Source organism: Leptodactylus fuscus, chromosome 3 (assembly GCF_031893055.1).
Source record: "Leptodactylus fuscus isolate aLepFus1 chromosome 3, aLepFus1.hap2, whole genome shotgun sequence".
Taxonomy (NCBI): Eukaryota; Metazoa; Chordata; class Amphibia; order Anura; family Leptodactylidae; genus Leptodactylus; species Leptodactylus fuscus.
The window spans coordinates 174,938,381-174,965,829 of record NC_134267.1 but is presented as its reverse complement, the minus strand read 5'-3'; the positions used below and the strand labels follow the sequence as shown (position 1 = coordinate 174,965,829).

General features: G+C 40.1%; 2 protein-coding genes across 2 annotated transcripts in view; one reads left to right on the top strand and one right to left on the bottom strand.

Annotated features, from left to right (window-relative positions):
• MED12L (mediator complex subunit 12L) overlaps positions 1-27,449 on the top strand; it is a 300,557-nt gene that overhangs the window by 121,174 nt on the left and 151,934 nt on the right. The gene's annotated exons all lie outside the window — the stretch shown is intronic.
• Positions 3,090-18,234, bottom strand: GPR87 (G protein-coupled receptor 87). Its single transcript, XM_075268803.1, is given in 4 exon segments — positions 3,090-4,117; positions 16,431-16,525; positions 17,875-17,891; positions 17,893-18,234. Coding segments are annotated over 4 exon segments (1,482 nt in total).

Here is a 27,449-nt window from a genome sequence, read left to right as displayed (position 1 = left end):
CTTAAAAAGGAAAGGGACATCTAAAGGAGGCATTTATACTTCACAGGCACAGGCTCGCTTCTTATGCATTACTTTTTATGGCAATGCTGGAGATATCCATGGTATAGTACTAAGCAATTTTCAGCAGTTCTATAGAAATGAATAGAGCGGCAGTGGACCTGTACCCCCACTGCATTATTCAGATGTGAGTACAAGGTACTCTTGGTTATGTCATTGGTGAGGTCTCAGCTGGCAGACTTTCACTGTGGATAGGGGACAAACTGAAAAACAAACATAAAGGAGTTTGCCCAAAAATACAATTGGTCTCTAGTACTGGATTCTAAACTATATTATGAACATATTGTTTTGGTAATAACTAAGTCATATAATAGGTCCAGTATATTGTAGTGATGTTGAACATTAGCTAGGTATTGATGCAAACAATTGTTCACATTATATCCTGCAGCTTGAAGTGCACCGTATACCTAGAGATGGAGAGGCCTCTTGAACTGTACAGCATACAATGATGGTTACCTGGCAATTAAAATTATTGCTACTTAAAGCACTGAATAGGAACACATAAATATACTGTATATCCTGATTCTATAAACATATACTTTCTCTTGGATCCTATATCAAGGGTTAAAATGTGGTTATTGAATCAATTAAAGTGAATTCACATATGTTAGTTTTGTTGTAGAAATTTCTGCTAAATTAACATGGAGTAAATATTGAGGCATACTCTGTAAAGCCATACGCAGAGCACCGATATGACATTTTATACTGTAGAGCCATAGATTAGTACCATAGTTTGGCGCTGTATTATTTTTTTGCAAGCAAAGCTTCTAGGGAAGTATTCTCTTTAATAATAAGCAATTGAAAATACTACTTTTTTTCCCTCCCAGATAAAGCATCTCTGTGTGTCCCTCTGTAAATTCAAGGACATAGATATGGTGGTATAGTATAGATCAAACGTGTCTGTGTGTGCTAACATGGACAACTTACTGTATACTAAAAGAATGGTTGTCCGGAAGTGTACAATGTATAATGTTAGGTTTCTGCTCTATACTTCTCTGTAATAATAAAAGTAGTAAGTAAGATTTACTAAGATTAGTAACACAGCAACTGTTTCATAGCAGTCATGACCCTGAGTAGGAGAAACAATGATTACTGTATGTTTCCCATGTTTGAGATTCCATGTTTAGACCCTGCAGTACCCCAGGGGTGGAGTCATTACAGTATTATACCATTAAACTATTATACTATTACAGTATTATTACAGAATAATTATTACAGTATTATTACAGATGGCTTTAAAAATGGCTCAGGCCTGGTTTACATCTGTGCATGGGTTTCCAAGCGGACTCCCTGAATTGAAACCTAATTCACATAAAAAAACAGTTACCTAAGGCAACCCATCGATCCCATATACTAAAACAGGTCCGTGTGGTTTCCTCTTGGTTTCTGCACAGAAAATGCTTTTCTCACCACTAGTGTTGAGCCGATCTTGAGATTGCAAGATCGATTTTAAAATCCAATTTCCGATCATTTTCCAGCCGATCTCGATCCCGATCTCGATCGGATTCCGATCGGTGATTGAGCAAATTTCACGATCTTTTCCGATCCCGATCCTCAACCCTAGTCAATGCTTTTCTATGGGAAAAGTCACTTTTGGGGTTGAGCCGATCTTGAGATAACCTCCGATCTCGATCCCACTGGAAAAGATTGGGTCGGAAATCCGATCTCGATCGTGAAATTTACTCGATCGCCGATCGGAATCCGATCTTTTCCGATCCCGATCGCTCAACCCTACTCACCACGTTTTTCGTGCAGAGAGGGGAATGGAATGGTCTGAATGCAGATGTGACCTGGGCCTCACACTTAATACTCAACATAGGATGCCTGAAGAAATTACAATGATCCCAGCTGTCATGTATGTATATACACTATATATATATATATATATATATATATATATATATATATATATATATATATAATATATACTGTATGTCACCTGCAGTGTTTTATGAGTGTGTGCTTCCGTTTTTCTTCTTACTTGTTTTGACTGAAGCAGCATTTTACCAGCCAGAGACACCCACCATGAAACCATTGCCTCAGCACATACAGGCAGACACATTTCTGGAAGGAAAAGGAAATGAAAGCGCATGTTGACAAGTTTTGTGCCCTCAAAGTGGCAGGTCTGATCTAGAAACATGTGGTGTGACCAGATGACTGCAATAATATGCATACAGTGCAAAAGAGCAAACTGAAGTCAAAGAACTACTGTACAATAAGCGTAGGACTCTGTCCAGGATGGTGGGAACATATTTCTGTCGTGATAAGCAGAAAGTATCATTCATTAAACAGTTGCACCCTGTGGGAATATATATATGAGAGATAATTTGAGACAGAATAGCTCTATTGAATGAACATTGCATGTGCAACATGTCTCCAGTATTAATAGATAGAACTTATATCCATTTCATAGACTGGGGCAGATTTATCAAGACCAGTGTCTTCAATACCAGTTTTATTATGGCCTGAGCCGTAAGAGGACTGACTTAAAGGGATCCTATCTTTCAAACCCTTTTTTTCTAACATGTCAGAATAGCCTTAAGAAAGGCTATTCGTCTCCTACCTTTCATTGTCTTCTCCGCGCCGCCGTTCGCCTAAAATCCCGGTTATTGATGGTATGTAAATTAGTTCTTTCACAGCACAGGGGGCGGCCCCAATGCTGCAAGAGAACTCTCCAGCGCTGCCTCCATCTTTGTCTCGGTCTGCCCGAGGCCTAGAAATTAGAAGACACCACCGGAAGAAGACACGGTGAAGACCTCATTCCAGACGAAGATGGAGGCGGCGCTGGAGAGTTCTCATCTCTTTCTTAAAGACACATTATGAATCATAGGAATGGTTTTCAGTCTCACAGGGATGGTGTTGGCAGTAACACGAGTTAACCATTTCATACAACATTGCTGCAGGGGAAATGACAACTGTCTGGCACTCTAGCATTATTTTGTATATAAAATAATGAAACACATAATATGGATTTTTTTTGTGTTTTATTATGAATATTTACATGTGACATTTCAGTAATCTTATATATCATTTCATACTTCTGTATACTCACAGTATATTCGCACTTCCGACTTCTTCACACTTTGTAGGGACCTTATACTCTCACTTCTAGATCTAATGCTGGATCGATTAAACAGTCTATGAGAGAAGGATCTGCACATAAAGAAATAGATGATAGGATCCAAACAGACATTGCAGGCCGCGAGTATCAGCGTGCCTTCCTTGCAGTATAGAAGGATGGTATATATATGCTTCTCCAGGACTGAATCCAGGTGGCTGAACAGAAAAGGCAACTCACATAGATGATAGGGCAAAAAACATGTAAAAAATACAGCCACAACTACACGTATACTTTGGTTATGTCTTCTTGTCCGACTGGAACAACTAACAAAGGGTTTGCTAGACTTCTGTATGTGTCGGGATATTGAAATGTAACATGCAATAAGCACAATCATCACAGTAAAAAATATGATCATATCAATATAAGAAATAGCTGTATGCCATTGAACTCCTAAAGGGCTCTTGAGTTTCATGCAGTCATTGACGTTGTCTCTAGTCGGTTCAGCATTTGTTAAGATGACATTTGGCAAGGCAAATACAGTCATGAGTACCCAAACTCCCATAGACACCATCTTTGTGAACTTAATGCTGTACATTTTGGAGCTGCCAAAAGGTTTCACCACTTTGAGATATCGGTCAATACTTATTAGTCCAAGAAACACAATACTAATGTACATGCTTGTGTAGAACAAGACACTTGTGTAGCGGCAGAGGTAGAAGTTGAAATTCCACTGGGCCATCCCGGAAGTCTGTATAACTTTAAATGGGAAGGAAGCGGTCATCAGGAGGTCAGCACCCATAATGTTCTTGAGGTACACAATGAAACTAGTTTTACTTCTGATCTGGAAGAAAATCCAGACTGCAAGCCCATTGAGCATGACGCTTGCAAGGAAAATGATGAGATATACCACAGGAAAGATGATCCTCAGTAGCTCTGTGAGAGTTGTAGCATTTCCACCATGACTTGTGCTGTTAATGTGAAGACCATCCTTGATGTATTCTGTGCAAAAGGTAAAATAAATTATTACAAAAAAAATCTGATATATATACATTCTGCATGATACGATTAGGGGGTGTTCTCATTTACGCTGTTGTCCGCCCCAGGGTTTCCATCCTAAACCCCAGGGAAACAGGACAGGGGACGGCTTGCGGGCAGTCAGCTTTAAAACGAAATTCATTTGAATGGGTTTTTAAGGCTAACCGCCGGTGTCCGTATGCAGCCTCTCTGCCTGTAAACTGTTTTTTTTTTGTAGATTATGAGCCCCATATGGGGATCACAATTTACATTTTCTTCCTATCAGTATGTCGTTGTAGAATGGGAGGAAATCCAAGCAGACACGGGGAGAACATACAAACTCCTTGCAGATGTTCCTGGCGGGATTTGAACCCAGGACTCCAGCACTGCAAGGCTGCAGTGTTAACCACCGAGTCACCGTGTTGCCCCTTAAACAGTTTTTTTTTTTTTTGTTTTGTTTTTTTCGTGCAGACAGTCGTACATGCAAGATTTTGTGTCTGTGTAAAAAAAAAAAAAACATTCCAGGCAGAGAAGCTGCATAAGGACACCGGCGGTTACCTTTAAAAACCCATTCAAATGAATTGGTTTTAAAGCTGACTGTCGGCAAGCCATCCCCTGTCCAGTTTCCTGGGGATTTAGGATGGAAACCCCAGGGGCGGACAGCGGAAGTAGTGTGAACGCCCCCTTAGAAAAAAAAAAATAACTTAAGTGCTATCCACCCTGGTCTCCTCACAGAACTACATGGTGTAGCTGAAGGACAAGAACATTGACCAGTCCACATACCCTGAACATAAGAAGTTTTTCATGACCACTTGTCCTCAGGATGGCAGAAGTCATTTTCTGCTCATATTACTAATATGAAGGCTCAACAGGTTACGCAGTATAGAGCTGTAATATCAGCTTCTTTCACCTTCACCACATATAATGTGCCATAATGGCTTCCTTACAGTATAATGTCCCATAGTGGTCTCCATACAGTATGATGTCCCACAGTAGCCTCCATACAGTATAATGTCCCATAGTGGTCTCCTTACAGTATGATGTCCCATAGTGAGCCACAATTAAACCATTTAAGTCTGTGACCCAGATTTATTAATAGTTTTTCAGTGTAAACCTACACAGGAAGTCTGACATTTTGCCCTGTTTTTCATAGTTGCTGATGCTGGGTGATAAATCTGATGTATCTTTACACTGTCTAGTCTATGCTTACACCATTTAGTTGGTTTACTTTTATGGGACAATTTTGGTGCAAGTCCCCCTTTCAGAAAATTCGCACCTACAACTCTAGCAAGTCAAACACTTTTAGCTCAAACTAGATGTACTAAAAATGTTCCACGCTATTTAGTTGTAAACTATAATTCTAGGCCTATATCTCTGTAATAGACGAACGGTGCTACACTCTATTGCAGGGGTCCTCAAACTGCGGCCCGCGGGCCACATGCGGCCTGCCAAGCACATCTGTCCGGCCCTCCAACACCGCGCGTGCAGGCGCGCATTTATAATGAAGCTCCTGGGGAGCTCGGGCCAGGCCATGGAGCGCACTTCACTTTACCTATTGGAGGGCACCGCTCCTGATGTCTGTGCGACCTGCGCTGCCTCCGGTGTCCGCCTGTGTCCTCCTGCCACATTGCTTATATGCGATGTAAGGAGGATACAGGGGGCACCGCTTCCGATGTCTGTGCAACCTGCTCTGCCTCCGGTGTACGCCTGTCACATCGCATGTATGCGATGTAAGGAGGATACCAGAGGCAGATCAGGCCATGCAGACATAAGGTGTCTGGTGTATGTATTCCTTCGGGTTTCCATCTTCAGTCCCAGCGAAATTGGACAGGGACGGAAACCCGGCAGTCACCTTTAAAACCCATTCAATTGAATGGGTTTGTAAAGGTGACCACCAGTGTCTGCCTGTGGTCTGTCTGCGGGGAAACCTTTTTTTTTTTTTTAAGCCGGACACAAAGTCCTGCATGTCTGACTTTGCGTCCGGCTACAAAAAACGGTTTCCCCGCGGACAGGCCACAGGTGGACACTTGTGGTCACATTTACAAACCCATTCAATTGAATGGGTTTTAAAGGTGACTGCCAGGTTTCCGTTCCCTGTCCAGTTTCACTGGGACTGAAGATGGAAACCCGACAGAATGCATACACCAGACACTGAGCACAAGTGTGACTGCCCCCTGAGGTTGAAAATTGAGTGTTCCCCTCCACCCCACGATTGCATTCGTCTCCATTTTTTCTCAATAACACATAGGAATAGCCTTAAGAAAGACATATAAAGGTAGGAGAAGAATAGCCTTTCTTAAGGCTATTCCTACGAGAAAAAAATGTGATTTTAATTGTAGAATCCCTTTAAACCGTATTTCGGCCCTCCAATGGTCCGAGGGACAGTGAACTGGCCTACTGTTTAAAAAGTTTGAGGACCCCTGCTCTATAGGGTTGTTAAGGGGTTATTCAGCACAAGACCTTCTATCTTCTCTCTATTTCACACAGAGGAACCTAGGTAGCCGAGATACGGTATGAAGAGTTGGTTGGTGGGGTCCTCAGCCAGGAGACCTGCTTTGGCTGCAACTTTGACTTTTTTTTAGTAGTAGGTTTTCAGGGTGTGACGTTACAAACTTTCCTATTGAACCCACAACAAAATAACTTTGTTGGAGAAAGAAAACAAGACACCTGTCCAGACATGTAGGACAGTACTGTATAGTAGTTTGCCTGACTCCACCAAACAGCTCCCTGCATCTCACCTTTCATCTCACAGATGTGAGTGTTACCGTACAAGTGTGTGAAACATTGGCCTTCATTGTAGCTTGCGGAGTTATCGGGGTTTTGAGTGAAATGCAGGTTTTTCCTGATTCTTCCTTATTTATTTCGAGAGCTGTTCTACTTTTAGAAGGGAATTAACTTTACTGTATTTTAGCGATAAATTTTTAAAGCCATGTATGCTGGGTAATGCATATAAACTGCTGATGCGAAAACTTTTAATATCATCCTATAAAAGTACACTGGGTACTTTATGTAGAAGTTTTAAATGCTGGCATCAAAGCATCAAAAGTACTATATAATATACTATATACTAAAGATTGTTTTATGATTATTTGCTTCAAACAGATACATCTTATATTGTGCATTATGTGATTTAATAAACTTCCTGTTCATGATCTTATATTAGGAACTTGGCAAAATTCTGTTTGTGAAGTGTAGCCTTTATCTTATAGAAATGTACCTCCATATGAAAAACCAGTACCCCAATAAACACTATGGTGTCTGACATGTGACACGTCCTGCTCCCTATCTCAAGTGGGGAAGAAAAACTTGCAAGCATAGCATTCCAAACAATTCCTTTTGATTGTGGGGACACCTATGGCAGATACACACTAAGGGTCCATTCACACGGAGTAAACGCACGTGTATTTTGGCAAAATACACGTGTAAAAAAAATACACGTGTAAAAATAAGACTCCCATGTATTTTGACGTGTAAGTTGATGTGTTTTTTTACACGTGTAAAAAAAAAAAAAAAGTAATTGAAGTCAATGGGAGTCTTATTTTTACATGTGTATTTTGCCAAAATGAGCGGACATTTACTCCGTGTGAATGGACCTTAAAAGTTCTGAGGGTCTTTTAGCTTCCGACCAGCTTTTCACTCATCAGATCATAGATGAGGAGCTATTTGTCTATTCAGCACAGACTACCTGCTGTAGAGAGAGCCAGTCCCTTATCTCTGACCCATTATTTTCCGATGCCTGTCTCTGCTTGACTGCCACTATGCCTCTGTATTTTAAGATGAGTGGTTTGGTTAGCACTTACCCCCCACTAGCCCGGAACCCAAGCACTCACTAAATCTGCCCCTTCCAGAACAGTGGTTCATACCCCCTGAGACTGCTCGGCATCGCCTCTGGTGTACATGGTTTAGAGGAAATATATTGCTTACGTTTTTCTAATTTTTAGTCATATAGTGCAATATATTATTTTTTCTAATCTGTTTTTAACTTTCTGAATGTAGATTTATTCGATTTCTGTACATGATTATGGCGGTAACCATATTTTCTGAGCTTCTGTCAACAGCATTTAGAGATATGCTTTACAGCAGTCACATGGACCATAGACTCAGTAGTTGGAAATGTTTGAGGGCTATGAGAGAGTCTTCTAGGCATGCTCTGTGACCCATGCAGAGGTCATTGTACAGTGAAGAGGAGCAGATAACCTGTAATCACCACCTATTATAAATGGTGGTCCCTATATTATCTATATAGAGATGGTACCTAGCAGTGTAATCCTATCTGTATTGGTAATGAGGTGACTGCTGCAAAGTAACCTCCTACAGAACAGAAAGCATCAGACATTTGTTAGGCTTAGTGGGCAGAATGCAGGGATTTTAGGATCTTTTTAAAATACAGATAGAGACATGGGCAATTAAAATATATATATTATTAAAAATATGGTAAAAGACTAAAATATGAATTAAACATTAGGCCATTTTCTGATGACTAATTCATTTTAATGTTTTTTTTCTCTAAATAATGGAAAGTCAAACCCTTTTTATAATATGCTTTTTGGCATATCCTTTTCAACATCTCTGACTTTACTTCCTGAGGGTGAAAAATGGTGCTGTTGATAGAGTATAATGTATCCTATATGACCTGTAAATCTAATCTAATGCTCCTAGCATATGGAGCTCTTCTGTTTGGGGCCTATATCAGTGCCTATAAATATACAGCAGCCTATTCAAAAAGCTGACCATTAGGGGTGCCCAAAATCTAATGGGTATACTTGTATGTATTTTTAGCATTTTCTAAAGACTTAAAAGGGTTGTCCCATCTCAAGGATCCTATCTATACTGCTAGCTTATGTGGATTTAAGACTTTTCCTAAATACATTGCTTCAGCAAAACTGCTTTGTTTAGTTACTGTCTGAGATTATTCACTTCATTGCTTACACTGCATTTCCATAACCACGGACCTGGCGATGATCTTATCTCTCCACCCAGGACAAGTGATGTAGCTCCCTGCTCTCAGGAGGGTAGGGGAGCTGAGTGCTTGGAGCAGCTTGTATTTCTGAGCTTTTTATCTCCTGCTCTTATAGTTATCAGGTCGGCTAATTGAATTTTGCTGATAAGGGCTGAGACAGGGAGTCTGTTACCTCTCTATGTAAACACAGACCTAAAACTGAGTTTATTGCAAGCTGACTCTTGGTCCTGTAGCATGTAAATTTGAGATTCTCATCACCTATCAAATCCAGCTTCATATTGTGAATCTTCCAGTGATACTGTCTTAATATATTTACAACCATCCCTCATTACTGACTGCAAACATGTACTGCTATGAAAAAAGCTAGCCGAGCTGGCTTTTTCTGGGAGATAGCAAGTGAAACCCTGCCCACCAATTCACAGAGAAAACCAGGAAGTGAACAGAGCAGACAGCCTGTAAGTTGGTGAACAGACGAGTTGGGAATACCCCTTTAAGAGATTGTTCTATAAGTAGAGTCCTTAACAAAGCCAATGATATACCTTTCATTTTTGTTTATACTATATCAGATTATCAGTTAATGTGTCCAGGACCTAATGACATGTTTCCACTATTATTTAATTATCTAATATTAGATTTTCCATAAGGATCTGCCAATTTCATGAGTTTCACTCAATAACGCGACAAGCCACCATGTGAAATTATTTTAGGATTGTGTGACTTGGCAGTTTTACATATTGTAAATGAGAACATGTGAAAGTGGTTACGAAGTAATTCCAGGCCATTCAGCAGGTTCCATCTTGTGATGGCTTCAATGTCCTACTGCTTCTCACCTTAAATACTTAAGATTGTTGTAGCCTATGATATATGATCTTTATCGTATAATTAGATGTATAATTTTATAGATTTAAATTACAAACCATTGTGGTATTAACATGAATAAAAAAAGAGAAGTTTTTCAATTGGTGTAATTTTAAGCAATATAGAGCAATTTTCTGTTTACTGTCGAAAGCTTCTCCTGTCCCAACAAGTGGCAAGCACTGCTTAGTCCACAGGGGTTTCAATTGATGTTTCCTACAGATTAAAACCACTTCCTCATAATAACTTCAGAAAAAAGCTGCAAAGAACCTTTATCTATAAGCTAAATTTCAGGTTGCTGCATGAAAACACATTTCTAATGGTAAAGTATCAGAAACTATAACAATGAAATCCATTGAACCTCAGTAATTGTAAATCGCTGAAGAATATGCTGGGACTACATAAATAAAGATGATCTTTCATATATGTTGAAAAAAGGTCAAGTTAAAGTTTACTGAAATGGTTTATTTAACATGTTAAGTATCAAGTTAAACTTTGCTACATCTGTATCTTTTATATAGAAGCAAATTTGATAAAAAGTGACATCATACCAGTTATCAAACTCTGTGGTTGTATCTATCATTGAAGATTAGCTAACAATCGAATCATACACCCCTAAATATAATTTCATTGTATTGATAGAACAACACTAAGAATTGACATGTTTACAGAAAACCAAGATCAATCATTAAAGGGGTTGTCCAGGCTAAAATTGTATTTATTAATTAGACCGGGGAGGTGAAAAAAAATTAAAGAAATTCATACTCATTCATGCTCTGGCACCTCCCCCTCCCCATGTGGTCCAGTCCTGCAGCTCCATTGTTGCTGTCTGGTAGAAGTACTCGCTGCAGTGACCGCTGAGGTCAGTCAATGGACTCAGGAAGGGGAAACCGGGGACTTCACAGGTAGTGCGCCTATGGTTCTCTTCTTGAGACCACTGATTTAAGGGAGGGTTCACACGATGTCTTTTGCCTCGTAATCTGGTATGTCTACGCTGCGGGAGCCTTTGCGGGCCATATATGCTCCCATTGATTTCAATGGAAGCCGGGATCGTATACTCAAAATCACAGCCGCAAAATAGCGCCATGTATACGATCCCGGTTCCCATTGAAATCAATGGGAGCGTATACGGCCCGCAAAATCTCCCGCGGCATAGACGTGCCAGATTACGAGCCAAAAGACATTGTGTGAACCCTCCCTTAGTTGACTGGCCTCAGTAATCACGTGACCTGATTTTCCTCAGCAGAAGGGAACTGGCATGACACAGCAAGCTGAGACCAGACCACACTCAGAGGACACTGGAGCATCTTGGACAGGTGAGTATTTTTTTTACCTCCCCGGCCTAATTAGAAATATTGTTTATCCTGGACAACCTCTTTAAGGTTAAAGTGTTGGTACATATACCTCTCTAGGTCCGCTACCACCTTTGTGCAAAAGCCAAAATGGAGAGCTGTTCTGGCTGACTTAAAAGGTTGTTCAAAATGAAATATTGATGGCCAAATCTATAGGTTATCATTAGTAGAACCCAGCACCCGCACCGATTAGCTGCTATATGCAGACTATACAGACAGCTCTGTATGTACAGTGGGGCAAAAAAGTATTTAGTCAGTCACCAATAGTGCAAGTTCCACCACTTAAAATGATGAGAGGCGTCTGTAATTTACATCATAGGTAGACCTCAACTATGAGAGACAAAATGAGAAAACAAATCCAGAAAATCACATTGTCTGATTTTGTAAGAAATTTTTTTGCAAATTATGGTGGAAAATAAGTATTTGGTCACCTACAAGCAATCAAGATTTCTGGCTCTCACAGACCTGTAACTTCTTCTTTAAGAGTCTCCTCTTTTCTCCACTCATTACCTGTAGTAATGGCACCTGTTTAAACTTATCAGTATAAAAAGACACCTGTGCACACCCTCAAACAGTCAGACTCCAAACTCCACTATGGTGAAGACCAAAGAGCTGTCAAAGGACACCAGAAACAAAATTGTAGCCCTGCACCAGGCTGGGAAATCAACTGTGGGAGCAATAATTAGAAAATGGAAGACATACAAGACCACTGATAATCTCCCTCGCTCTGGGGCTCCACGCAAAATCTCACCCTGTGGGGTCAAAATGATCACAAGAACGGTGAGCAAAAATCCCAGAACAACGAGGGGGGACCTAGTGAATGAACTGCAGAGAGCTGGGACCAATGTAACAAAGCCTACCATCAGTAACACACTACACCGTCAGGGACTCAGATCCTGCAGTGCCAGACGTGTCCCACTGCCTAATCCAGTACATGTCCGGGCCCATCTGAAGTTTGCTAGAGAGCATTTGGATGATCCAGAAGAGTATTGGGAGAATGTCCTATGGTCTGATGAAACCAAACTGGAACTGTTTGGTAGAAACACAACTTTCCGTGTTTGGAGGAAAAAGAATACTGAGTTGCATCCATCAAACACCATACCAACTGTAAAGCATGGGGGTGGAAACATCATGCTTTGGGGCTGTTTCTCTGCAAAGGGGCCAGGACGACTGATCCGGGTACATGAAAGAATGAATGGGGCCATGTATCGTGGGATTTTGAGTGCAAACCTCCTTCCATCAGCAAGGGCATTGAAGATGAAACGTGGCTGGGTCTTTCAACATGACAATGATCCAAAGCACACCGCCAGGGCAACGAAGGAGTGGCTTTGTAAGAAGCATTTCAAGGTCCTGGAGTGGCCTAGCCAGTCTCCAGATCTCAACCCTATAGAAAACCTTTGGAGGGAGTTAAAAGTCCGTGTTGCCAAGCGACAGCCCCAAAACATCACTGCTCTAGAGGAGATCTGCATGGAGGAATGGGCCAACATACCAACAACAGTGTGTGCCAACCTTGTCAAGACTTACAGAAAACGTTTGACCTCTGTCATTGCCAACAAAGGATATATAACAAAGTATGGAGATGAAATTTTGTTACTGACCAAATACTCATTTTCCACCATAATTTGCAAATAAATTCTTACAAAATCAGACAATGTGATTTTCTGGATTTGTTTTCTCATTTTGTCTCTCATAGTTGAGGTCTACCTATGATGTAAATTACAGACGCCTCTCATCTTTTTAAGTGGTGGAACTTGCACTATTGGTGACTGACTAAATACTTTTTTGCCCCACTGTATATTGTGTATTGGCCAGCTCAGTCATCATTCACTTGCATGGAAGTTGAGCAAATGGCACATATTCATTATAAAGTGGTATATTAATGGGTTAAGTGCACTTTTGAAAAAAATAGTTTCTCTAATGCATCTTGATTACAGGAAGAACTATACATGTCTCTGTATACAGTACTGTATGTGCGCTTGTTTGCTCTGGGGTTATAGACTACAATAAAATTCTGTGTGTCGTATGATCTCCGCACCTGTTCAGCCCCAATTTATAGCATGGCCTATGCAGCACACATATAGAGGACCGATCAATGAAGAGATCGTTCTTCTGGCATGTACTTTTATTGTTTGCTTGGAGCACAGTCCTTAATACACAGAGTGTTCTGCTGACAGTGAACAATGATCTTTTTGTTACTCTGAAAACAAGTTATTACCATTAGAAGCGTTCCTTCCTCATAATTGCCTGTAAAAATTTCTTGGGCCTCATTCACATGACTATAGTTTTTGTCCGTAATTGCTGATAAAAGTATGGACATCTTCATTTCTGTGGACCCAAACACACGGCAACACTTTTGCGGTTGCGTGTCCATGCCATATTTAAGGACTGCAAATTATGAAGCATGTCCTACTTTTCCTACTTATCCAGTCACTTGTGGATTTTGCTGCGGATTTGCGTCTGAATTAATCCCATGCATTATATCTGACGCAAGGTTCACAGCATTGATTGACGTTGCAAATGTAACAGATTCCCCTGCAGATCTTTTGCTAAAATCTCATTCACTTTTCTGGAGCTGCAGATTTTACTACCAGAAAACCACATGGAATATCTGAATAAAGAGTACATCAGTTTGGTTCCCTTTACTCCTTGAGCTTGTTGAGACATGTAAGAAAGCCATTTACCTTTTCTGATTGAGGAGAGCATACACTGATAATTCCATCAATACTGATAACTTTATGCCTTATGAATACGAGTCTTTGCTAAGGATTATATCATTTACACAAGATTTAGACATTTGAAACCTGGTTAAGCTACAGACTATGGTCATGTTGCAACCCATCTGGGCGTTCCTGCCTTACATTAGTGAAGAGCGTAGGTGGCTTTTTTTTGCTGAAGTAGGTTAATGTTGCAATATTGTCAGCTTAAATCCTCTGTAACGGATAGCAGGATGAGTGTATGCCAGGGCTGCCAACTTTTGGATTTGTCAGTTTGTATTCTACGCTTGCATTAATTTTTTTGTTCATAGTATATACCTGAAATAAAAAAGAAACACCTGAACATCCAACTTATTTAGATGTATATACTGTATGTTTTCAGGGTCTGGGGTTGCTAGGTTCGGTGGCATAGACACACAAATCCAGTTTCTTTAGTCCAAATCAAAAGTAGAGTTTATTTTCACTCAAAAATATACTGCATCAACAAAAGGAAAACAATACAAAAATAAAAAACTGCCTGGTTAGGCTCTAACTAAACATAGAATAGGTTACCTCACCTAGAATAACAGAAATCAAAAGCCAGTTGAGTCATTCAGGACACAGCTCCAAAAATATGACCTCTCTGTCAGCTCTCCAGCCAAACTCTGCCCAAGTGTTGCTGCTGGAGCAACTTCTTAAGCCTCCTTGACGAGGAGACTCTCTGCAGCTGAGTCGCTGTCAGAACATCCCCAAAGTATGGACTGGAGGGGGGTGGAATGACAGGTCCCACTACCAACCTATCTGTCATTCCTAAAAATCCAGCCAAGTACTGAGCATTTACCAAAATGCTCAGCAGGCGAAAGTTGTCTGCTGAGAACAAACATTCCTGGAGTTTTCTCATCTCATCCACGTGAGTAGTCTGGGTGAGATGTACACCCCCTCCATTACCTAATATATAGATTGCCTGGCATTTACATGTAAGCATTTAAGGACTGGCAGTATTTATTATCATTTTATTACCATGTTGGCACTTCAAACAGTTAAATCTCAGTATTTTGTGCATTGCTGTAGTGCTCTATAACAGGGGATGATAGCTGGTGATAAGCAAACCGCATTTGTACTTAAACCTGTTAGATCATTTTTTTTTTATTTTTTTTTTACCATATTCTGAAAGCAGGATATGACAGGAGATAAGCTGAGCTTGGTTATATATAGGTTTATATTAGTTGGAACAAGATTTTAGAATAAAAAACAGAGTAAATTCTGACTGGACTCCTAGGAGAGCCGTAAGAGTCCTGCCAGTCAGTATGAACAATTTACTCTTATTAAGGGGCGTTCACACTACTGTCAGTGTCCGCTGCTAATGTCCGTTCAAAATCTTGCACGGACATTAGCAGCGGACACTAGCTGTGTCAGTGACATTTTTCATTCATTTAAATGGAGATCGGGTGCGTTGTTTTACAGTCCGTGCCTATCCTTAAGTGTCCGTTCCCAAAGATGTCCGACTTTTCAAGCGGACAGTAAAACCCGACATGTAGGTTTTTTCTGTCCGCTTGAAGTGTCGGACATCTTTGGAAACAGACAGTTAAGGACAGAAACGGAGTGTAAAACAACGCACCCGATCTCCATTTAAATGAATGAAAAATGTCACGGACACAGCTAGTGTCCGATGCTAATGTCCGTGCCAGATTTTGAATGGACATTAGCAGTGGACACTACCTGTCGGACACTGCCGGTAGTGTGAACGCTACCTTAACTACATTACATCTGCTGCGCAAGGTGCACTTCTGTTGTGTCAGTTATTGTTATAGGCTTCATCTGTTGCTTTTAATCTTTGTATTGTAAACATTAAAAACTGTAAGAGACCAGCAGCGAGTCCTGCAGGTGAGCTGCAGCAAAAAAATGCCCAATTTCAGGTTATTTTTGATGTGATGGCATTCCCTAATGTAATTCAGCAGTAGGTTAGCTAGGTATGGTCCCAGTCTATTCCTCTGAATGAGTCTTGCAAAAATCCATGTGCTTGTTTAAAAGGCAACTTTAGGCTGAGGCCACATTAACTGGATAGGTAAGATTGTTTTTCGGGTTAAACGGCTGGACAAATAACAGTCTTTGTGATCTCTTTATTGAAAATACCAGTTCTGGGAATGGTGCCTGTGCTTGTGGATGGTACTAAGTACAGCAAGTATGGCTAGTTTGGTCTCAATGTGGCTGCTCTATCAACTTCCACTTGTAAAGTGAGTGATTCAAGTAATTTTTATACATTAAAGAATTATTTTCTAATATACATTTGACAAAGCATATCTATAGTTATAAAACATAACTATAGTGGGCCAGATCTTCCTGGTGTCATGGTAGTCCAATGGTCATCCCCTCTACGCTAGAGTCATCCATAGCGTCTTAGAAGATTACGTAACTTAGTTTTATATATGTACTCTTACCTGGTGAGTTAATGTGCAGGTTTACATCCATAGTAGGGCTTGCAGGATTCCAGGATACATTAGAAGCATTTGACATTGCTTGCCTTCTGTCAGCTCTAGGGTACAATTTTAAAGATTAATATGGAAATGCACATTTCAGTAACCCATGATGCTTGATAAAGCATTGAGTATGGCTTGTATATCTATGGCTCTAACCTCCCTTCATTTGCACTACTCAGCAATATAGGCAAGTAAGGAGAGAGTCAGCAGGAAATTCAGAGCTGGCGCCATCGGCAAGCAGGTACTAGAAGTAGAATAGTTGCTGTGATGGTTTGTAACAACATCAATTGTTTTCTATCTTTTCAGAGATTATACATTGCTGTGAACCATTCTGAACCATTTTTAGGTCTTTCGGTTTGCCTGCTATTACACTCCATATTGTCCATGATTGAGCATAGTTGTGTAGCATATTATTAGTATTTAGGTACAGTATGCTACACATTTGATCAGTCTAAAAGTCACAAAAAAATTTCCTCAGGCAGCGTCTTTTTCTGGCTTGTAGGTCTTTGTGATATAAGACTAGAATAAAGATTTGCAGACGTAATATAGTTTGTATAAAATAATTTATATCCTGTATGCTGGAGCTAGGCTCAAGATTTGTGAACTTCACTACCAACTTTTTTAAAACAAATTTCTTTTCCATTAATATATTTTCATGCAACCATGGAAAGTTCCCTATACCCATGTATTTTTATGCCAGTCTGTCGCTGTATCAGCTGTTTCTCTACATAAAATGTGTATGTAGCATCAGCCATACTGGAACCCAGTGAGATCTATAATACAAGATTAACTATGACAATGCAATCACTTCTGCAAATATTATTGTCCATTTTAGAATTTGGTCAATAATGAAGCAATCTTTAATACAGTGCCATGATGCAGTATTTTATCATAGTCTATATACATCTGCATAATGAATAAAAGATAGAAGGGAGGATGCACGGGTATATAAATGACTCAGTAGTCATTCAGATGTTCACTTGCATTATAATGCTGTATATTACTTATCCTGGCATTGATACATCAATAACTGTCTTTCTGAGTGCTGTATAACCCTACTTAGTCATAGCGCTATGTAGTCAAAATTATATTTTTACTGTTTCAATTCCTATAAAGGATCTGCTATTACTGTCACTATAATACAAAAATATAGACTATGGCCTTCAGTGGTTGCTTCACTGCTGGAACCTGCTACATTATATCAAATAGTATAATAAATAGTATGTATACTACTGTATGACCGAAGCAAGGCTATACACGTCAGATGTACGCATTAACTAGATTCTATGTTCATACAACATGTCAATTTCCAGAAAGTTTTTGAAGTAGCGAGTTAACTATATTATCATTATAACACATTCTAAACTAGTATATAGGAAAAATAAGAAGAAAAACCTACCTTTACCCTCTGCATGGAGAAGCCTTCAAAGCTCAGTACACAACAGTGTCTGAAATGTGAAAAATACAGTGTATTTACATGAGTAGAAGGAATTACACGTATAGAAACCCAGCAGAGCAGAGCACATGTATTGCTCCCATTTGTTTGTACATCTTTTGTATTCCCAACAAGTCTATAGCTACAGGTTTGGACTTGAAGGCAACAGGATATGTCTGAATTAAATGCCTAGCCATGGGATGTCACAAGAGTGTTATTTTCATGTGTAAGAACTCAATGAAAAATAGCTAAATTATATATGCTGAAAAATAAAAGCATGAGGTCATGAAAATATTCTGTTATTACAGTAGACGTGAAAACAACAAACATTCAGTCTGCATTGCGGCTGAATAAGTTGACAAAACCTGTCTCGCAGCTAGACGGTGTACAATGCAAAATTGTCTATAATCATCAAATCCATGGGAAAAGCTGAGTGTATTATTAGTGAAACATCAATATACCTGCTCTGGCAAGGGTACAAGCCCCTCAGGCGTAATGATAGACTATGTAACCAGATGATAGCCAGAAGCCACAAGCTACCTTATTATGGACAGTAACAATTTATAAATCTACAGCGAGTATAAAGTACAGTTCACATATAGAGAATGTTGTACAGTTAGTATAGGCACAGCACATGATGCATACATTGTAGATCCTATTTCCATAGGCATACCTACTGAACATGGCAGTATAGTGTACTACAAGGGGTTACATTACAGTGCCATAATACGGCACCCGTAGACTGCTTTGTGCCTCAGACATAGAACTTGGGTATATACTATTAACGGGTGTGACGTTAGTGGGTGCAAGGGTAGCAATTACTATTGAACCTTGGAGCCTCATGGACCCAATGGCCCTTCTGCAGCATAAGAAAACACCAGCACTATAGAGAGCACATGGTAAGAATGGGATCTCTTACATATTTTACATTGGGACTCAGAAGCTTCCAGTTTATGCCTCTGAAGATTTTAAATAGCTTTAAAGAAAAACCGTGTTTTCCCCTTATAGCATCGCTATATATAAGAGTGCAGTAGTGGCAGCCCTATAAAATGGAGCTGCAGGAAGTGCTCTCTGCATGAGGCCTATGTCTTAAAGGGGTTTTACTGTCAATCCCACTTATCTCCTATCTACTGGTTAGGGGTGAAGTTGTAGATTGTGGGGAGTGAACACTGGGTACCCCACTGATCTCAAGAATGAGAATACTATACTATGACTCCCATAGAAATGAATGATTTGACACTGCATCTACCTGGCAAACACTCTTTTTAATGCAGGATGTGGATAAGGGATAAGTTGCATTGGTAGGAGAACCCCTTAAATATAGTGACATAGCAATAATGTATATAGGGTCAACTCAACAAGACAGAAGCATAGTGAAATATGTAACACAACAATACTGTAGTCATAAAGGACAGAACAATCCTATATACATATCTATATCCAAGATCCATACATCCACTTTACTATAATGAAAGAATGACATCACCTATTTGCAGCAAAGTATACCATCAGAGGGGTGACTAAAATCTCTGACTATACTATATTATACACTGTGACCACAAAGCAAACACCCACTTAACTATATCTGAATATATCTTTTATAATATATAAGAATGTATCCTAATCTATGGAGAATATAAATGATAACCAGCATATACCAATCTGCGGTACAAGTATATAAAAGACATGAACTATGGCATTGAGGGACAGCTGACAAAACAAGTACTAAGCAGTAATAACCTATATACTAAGAGGTAACAAGGTATCTTCTAACTACACAACACAGTACAGATTTACCTTGTTTTCGGGAGAGCATGTCTGGTTGTTCCATGGAGCGGGAACGTGGTGTAGGTTCCTGTGAACTTGTGTCCAAGCCCATAATGTTGGTTGATGTCGTATCATTAAAAGAGTCAAATCCTTAACATCTGAAGCAGAACCAAGTGCATAAGATTATAAACCACCTTGGGCACCTGCTGGGAGAGTCTAAAATCTTTTTATCCATAAAGAAGCTGCATCTCTCATTAATGACAATGAGTCACTGGGAAGTGTAAAGAAGACCTAGAAATTAATAGCTTATTCAAGTCTGAACGTCTCCTCGAAGCAGTCTCTAGAAAGGTGTGTTTGTCATTTAATGGATCATGGGGCGGATGTGTATAGAATAATGGGCTCACGTTTGTCTTTGGAAATGTTTTGGAACTGCTTGTTACTTTTTTTTTTCTTTTTAAATCCTTCCGAAAACCAACATGATTTCATTATCTTCTACCAGCTTGCCCTGCACATTCATGGTGGTTTCACACACAGATTTTTTATTTTTTTTTAAGAAAAACACTGTATTTTATGCTACTTTTTCATGCAGTTTTTGTTCTAAAGGAAAAACCTTATAGTAGATCTCTGAGTTGTGCCATTCCTCTGTGAGGTTGGCTTTATGTGGGCGGATTCAGCCCAGATGTCTCCTCTATTTCCTGGACTGAACACTGAACCAGGACCTGGACTCCAAGCATCATAGTGAATTATAAAGCAAGGAGTCCCTGCCTGGCCCTGGGATGGTCGTCACATACTGAAACCATGATTTCAGTACGGGACAGAAGTCATATGAGGATGCAGGATCTTCTAGCATCATAGATTACTATCATGGTTCTAGATTGGACTGAATCAGCCTGTGTGAAGTTGGCATTATTCCTGAATAAATTGACAATTCAATATTACCATTTCCTTTGTCAAAAGGAGTGTACACGAGTGTCTAGTACTGTCACTGCTGAATGGCCGATGTCAGACTGTGCAGGGTCAAATCCTCAACCAGAATAACAGAGGAACAGCACAACACAGAATTATGGGGAATGCATGTATTTACTAACAGTCAGGACTGGCGGCAGTTCCTCTTTAAAGGCCTCATACATATGGTTATATGGCATTCTTATAGTTACCATTCCCCTGGCTATATGGTCAGATCTGTTTCGAAAAAATACTCAGGGGCTCAATGCAATGTTACAAGGAAATCATCATAGTTTCTGCACCTTCGTGTCAGTTCACACCATTTTTATGCTGAAAGGTCATGTTTAATGCCGGGGCCCCATGTAGTGTACTCTGTGGAAAAAAACACTGTTTTACAGTCACTGAAAGGTTGATGGGATTCTAATGAATGTCATTCACACTTTGTGGGGAAAAAAAAGGCGCTGCGGTCACATTGTGATTTCCAAAACTGTCGCAGTTTTGGAAATCGCCGCATGTCAATTATATCTGCAGGAACACCAGCAATTTTCCTATAATTATAATGGAAACGGGGAGTCTGCAGAGGAAACCTTTGCAGACTTTCCGTGAAAAACGCAATGCATTTCCACTGCAGTTTTTCCCACAGCACTTTTTTTTTTATGTGGGACATTACGTGTGGGCCTTAGCCTAAAGGGGATATTTAAAAAAAAAAAAAAATCGCATTTCTTTTCCTCCCCTGCTGATGCTGAAACTGACTGTATGCTCTACTCCTGCGGCTTCTACATGGAATAGAGTATGGTCGATCTCATAACTGAGAGCTGAAGCGTTAGCAGGAGAGGCAGAGGAACAAAACTGCAAGTGCCCTACTGCGCTCTGCAAACCTAAGAATGGATATGAAGGAGGTCGGCATTTATATTTGTAAGTAAGCTTATCCAATATAGTGAATTACTGAGAAATGTTTGATTTCTGGAAGTGGTCCAAAGAAGGTGAGAACTTGTGCGCCAAAGCCCAGGGAAGGTGAGTAATGCTGTTTGTTACGTTTATTTACCTTCTCTGGGCCTCCTCTACAAATATTTCAGAGTTTAGTAATAGTTTGTGGGTGGCGAACTCCAAAAATGTTGAATTTGGCCAAACTTGAAATTTTTGGAAGATTTGTAACAAGAACCTGTTCGGTTGTCCCTGTGTATGTGCTACTATAGCATGTTATACTGTGTGGAAGGGCCAATATGGGAAATTACACTGTATGCGGGCCACAATGGGAATTTCTACAGTATGGAGGCTGTTATGGGACATTATACTGTGTGGGGCCCACCATGGGACTTTCTATTGTATGAAGGCCATTATGGGACATTGTACTGCATGGGGGGCCATTATGGGACATTGTACTGCATGGGGGGCCACTATTCAACATTATACTGTATGGAGGGCTACTATGGGACAATATTCTGTCACAAGTATTTGAATGGGAAGCCCTACTTTTGAACAGCCCAGGTCCTTAGGTATCCTTAATCTGCCTCTGCATTGGGGGGTCCCCACTTCAGCTCATGACAGCGGTTTGGGAAAGCCTGACATCCTGGTTGTTGTCTTCCTTGTAAATATAATACATCCCTGGCAGCAGAGATCAGTGCAGTGATCTCCACAGGCGGCATAGATGAGTACTGAAGGTGTATTAGTTTAACACAGGAGACAGCAGTTGGGGAATCAGGCTTTCCATGTCTGCTGTATTGATGCTGTGGGGCCTTGAACAACTCCAACTGGCCACAGGTGCCATACCTTCCATGCCTGGTTATACCCCCTGCCACAATGATTGCTACACCCCTGGATAAAATTAAATTAAACCATGCACAGGACAAGGATGCAAGAAGACACTCTAAAAATTGAATTTGTACAATCAAGTGATCTTTTTCTGTTAGAACTCTTTCCATTTTTTGTAACAACATTTGGATGGAGAATCACCGACAGAAAACTGATGACATATAAACGTCACAGACAAAAAACAGGCAAGACAAGTGTAAAAAGCCTTTGCCTAGATTAATAATGGGAACGTAGCAGTTGGCCTACAGGTCAGCTCTTCAGCTTAGTACTAGTCCATACTTACTCCGCGTCTGCAAAGCATCAGCTGCCAACTCCGCTTCTTATTTGATTGACTTTAATAGGCATGTTTTGTTCGGCCTCTCTATCGTATTATGGGCTGTCGTCTCATGCATGATGCCAGATTTCCATATATAACTTAATTATATGTAACTTCTATTTGTAATGACGGCAGTAACCTATTTTGTAAATATTTGCGCTAACTTTATTATTTACATCTGATGTCACTTATAGCAATTATACCATATTATCAGTTATAGCAATTATACCATATTATCAGTTATATCAATTATACCATATTATCAGTTATATCAATTATACCATATTATCAGTTATATCAATTATACCATATTATCAGTTATCTCAATTATACCATATTATCTCTTCCTAGTACTTATTCCTTGTTATTTTGACCCTGCATATAATCAGAGCTGTGATTATTGTGTCTACTGTGTATTACATGGAGAAGAAATGATACTTTGTTGACCATATGAACTATTAGTACTGTTCACCTGGTGTGTAAGGAAAAAAACTAATAAGCTAGTAAATGTTCACCTTAATACTGTATAGAATGGAATATAATGGAAAAACGTGTGCCCTGTAGTGTGCAAATACGCCTTTATTGTACAGACTTGGGTATACTGTAATGACATGTACTAGAGATGCACTCCATTTAATTGCAAAAAGGTTCTTGCCTTCGTTTGTTTCATTGTTATTCATATAGAAAATATTTTTTATTAGAAATTTATAAAAGGGCTGACTTCCTATTCCCACTTAATAGAGCATCTGATTTTGGATCAAATTGTGATCTACTGTATTTAAAAATGTTGCTTTTTTCAACCTGAAAACCTCTGTAAAATTCCTACCATCCCCCTTTCTAAATTGCTGTTCACTCCGTTACAAGGGAAGGTCCGACTTTAGATACCAACAAGCTAAAATGAGAATACAGTGATTGGAAGGGGGAGTGACAGGTCTCTTTACAGCCTTTATTGTGCACTGCACAGCAAGATCTGCAGTGCACAGAGAGAGGGTTGAATAAGGAAGTTTTGAGACTAGAATGGAGTGGTTTAAATCAGATGTGTTGTGGATCCAGTAAGTGGCACTGCCTCGGCTCTGGGAGTGTTAGGATGGGTTTTCTGGTACGGAATTTGACACGGAGGCCGCCTCAGATTCCGGACCACAAAATGGAGCACTCTGCTCCAGAGTACGCCCAAATGAATGGGCCTAGTTGGAAAGGAGGTGTCACGAGGCGGATGTCTGCAGCTAAATCAGCCACGGAATCCACCTAAAGAAAGAACATGTCACCTCCTTTTTTCCACGAGCGGGAACAAATTGCTTGCGGAAAAAAGAAATGACCGGTACCCATTGATTTCAATGGGAGGCATTTTTTTGGTCAGGATTTTGACGTGGATTCTGCGTCAAAATCCTGACCAAGAAACCCCGTCTGAACTCTGTGCACGTCTTACACGTCTTAGCTGTGCAGTTCTAAAGACTCTGTATGCAAGTCCAAGACAGCTAACACACCCAGAGCCTCAGTATTATCCGATGCTGCATTGTTGAAGCCTATGCCTCCCCTATATACAACCCTAACCTGTCTGATTTGATGTGGTTACAGTAGCTGTTGCCTTATACTATCAGCCACAGGAGACAGCGCCACCTACAGGATCCACAGCATACCAGGCAGTAACTGATTTTACCTACTCCATTCTTGCATCTACTGTTCAAGGAGAGTCTATCCACTTTTCTTTAGCTGCTTCTGTTATTGCTAATAGCCTTTCCTGATTTATGCTCAGCTCTCTTTCTGTGTCATAGAGTATAATAATACTGTATTTTATTCATGATCTTTTCACAAAGACAAACCCTGTTCATATGGCCAAGCTGATTCTTGGCTGTGGGTTTAATGGATTTGTTGTTTTTACAGACTGATGCACTTCAATAGGTTAATCAAGTCAGTGAAAATAGACTTGATAGTCAGATCTGTAAAATTAAAATAATTTCCTTTTATTTATTTTTTTTCACGGACAAGGCACAGCAGAGGAACTCAGTCATGTGAATAGGCTCTTAGTTTATTAAAAGCTATTATAAAACCCACTCCCAATATGACTGCACTTCCTGGTGTCATGTTTGCAAATAGGTTGCAAACTAGAAAAGTGTGAATGAATATAACAGACTAACCAAACATTTGACCTTCCATTTACTTTGCATTTTGTAGTGATTTTTGCAATGCAACATAAGTTTTTTAATCTCCAATTTGTTTGTATAGATGTTGTAAAAATGATTTTATCATCTGGTACAATAACATTATGCGTAGCCTGAGGGATTTCATAGGACTGCAGGTAAAACCTACAGAGCGATCTCATTAGAAAACATTGAATGCATCTCTGCTACATGTGTGGTAAACAGACAGCGATGGATGCCCAGTTTTTCATGATGATTTTACAGTGCTCCAGTTGGCTATGTATCAAGTAAAGGCAGTTACTATCTAAATCTTTACATTCACTTCCAAAATAACATATATTTTGCATGGGAGTGGCAACTATAATATGAGCGAGATCTGTGGGTGGCAATGCAGGTAGAAGATCACGTAGTAAGAGCGCTACGCTGCAATTTACCTTCATTCTCTCCAGCAGGTTATTATATTCACTACCTACTTATATTAATGGGTAGTAAAATGGACATGGAAGATTTTAGGGTTTTTATAAAACCGTAAAGAGCCAGCTCACCTTTGTTCCAAATGTGCCTGTTAGCCATGTGTTTCGAGCTGCAGTGCTCTTAGTCACAGCACGTTTTTTTCCCAATATAAATGTTCAACTGTCAAAAGGTGTGCCAAAATACAGATATTAGAGAGGTTGTACATATGGCATCATCCATACCCATTGGTTGTGTCTGCAATACCAGATGCAACCTCTGAAAGAGATCAAACATGGCAATCCAGAGCAACCCTGTAATGAAGTTATTACTAGTTAAATGTTAAGAGTGGACTGCCCAGACATATAAAGTCTATGGTAAATACAAAAAATGGAGAGAGCGCCAACATGGTGTAGTATATTGTGGAAACCGTGAACAATTATTCACTATAGAGTGGCCCCTTACCTCCTAGTGTTGTGAATTAGTCACAACACCACAGTAGCATATATAGATGATTTTCATCATCTCGCCCATCTGAACAACCTGGATTACTTCCTGAGCGCACGGCCAGCACTGCTACATCTCGGCATAGGAATGCATTGACCAGCGTTGATTGGCCAAATGCCATACAGAGTACAGCACTCGGTCAATCAACGCTGATTCTGCCGGAGGAGGCGGAGTCTAAGATCGGTCCACAGCAGTCTCCATTCTGGTCTGATCTTAGACTCCGCCTCCTCACAGACGAGCCTCCGGCAGAACCAGCATTGATTGGCCGAATGCTGTACTCTGGCATTCGGCCAATCAATGCTGGTCAATGCATTCCTATGGGAAGAAGTCAGCTTGCGCATATCGCAAGCTGACAAAGATCCCAACGTAATACAGTGACTTGGGCATGTTAGATGCCCCCAGGCATGCTTCCCCTGCTGTCCCAGTTGTATTCCAGGGTGTTTGCATCATTTCCTGGGGTGTCATAGTGGACTTGGTGACCCTACGGAGTCGAATTGTGGTTTCCCCCTAAACGAGTATTTATTCCCCATAGACTATAATGGGGTCCGATGTTCGATTGAACAGTCAAGTATTGAGCGGCTACTCGAATCGAACATTGAACTTCGAACATTTCACTGTTCGCTCATCTCTAATAAGGATGATAAGGATTTATTAACACGAGAGATTTGTTGCAGAAATTTCTGGGCCTGTTAGATTCATCTGAATGGAATTTGTAGATTGAAGAACATACTACAAAAAAAACAGATGTATGTGATGTTTATTCAGTCCCTTAAATATCTGCTCTAAACCTTTTCTGTAGAGAATATTGGTCAAGTTATCAGTTACCTTGTTAGATGTCATCAGATACCATTTATCAGAGGTGATTGGGAAGTCATAACACACCCCAATGACACATAATGTAGTAGTACTCATCCTCTTCCTGTTTATTGCAAGTCCTGGATTTTCCTGATAAACTAGAATACAAATTGTACTTTGAAATTACAATGGCTACACTGTAAATGACAGGCTGTGGTACTACTGTAGGCTTTGCTTTATACAAAGCATATTTATCGACTATGTTAGAAGGTCAAAAAAACATAAGGAACCAGACATACCATGTGTGCCAAATTTATGCCAAAACTGTGTCCATTGGTGTACATTTAACAGGTAAACACCAATCCATGCATAGAGCCTGCTACACTGTATAAAAACAAAGTAAGCTATGACCTCAGGTCGGGACATACCTTCCTGCACCCGAAATCCAAGACTGTCCCGCTGAATCAGAGACCATTGGGAGGCATGAATATTGCAGTCACACTTAGGCCTAATGTCAGCAAACCATCCTTTGTCACATGACAAACTTTAACACCATGTAATAGTTGAGATTGGGTCTTATAAACAAACTTTGCATCGAGGCAGCCTTTGTAGTTGCTTTGAAGCCCCTAGATATGAGTCCATACCTAGTTGATCACCTCCCATTTTTAATTGGGCGACACTTCAGTATGTTTAGTACAGTGATGGGACCAGGACGAGGTCTTCAGGTCAGACCTACACTCATTGATGGCTAATTTTAACAATAAGTCTTCAGTCTAAAGGTGGCTGCACACTTTCAATAGCTATTGGCTAAATGC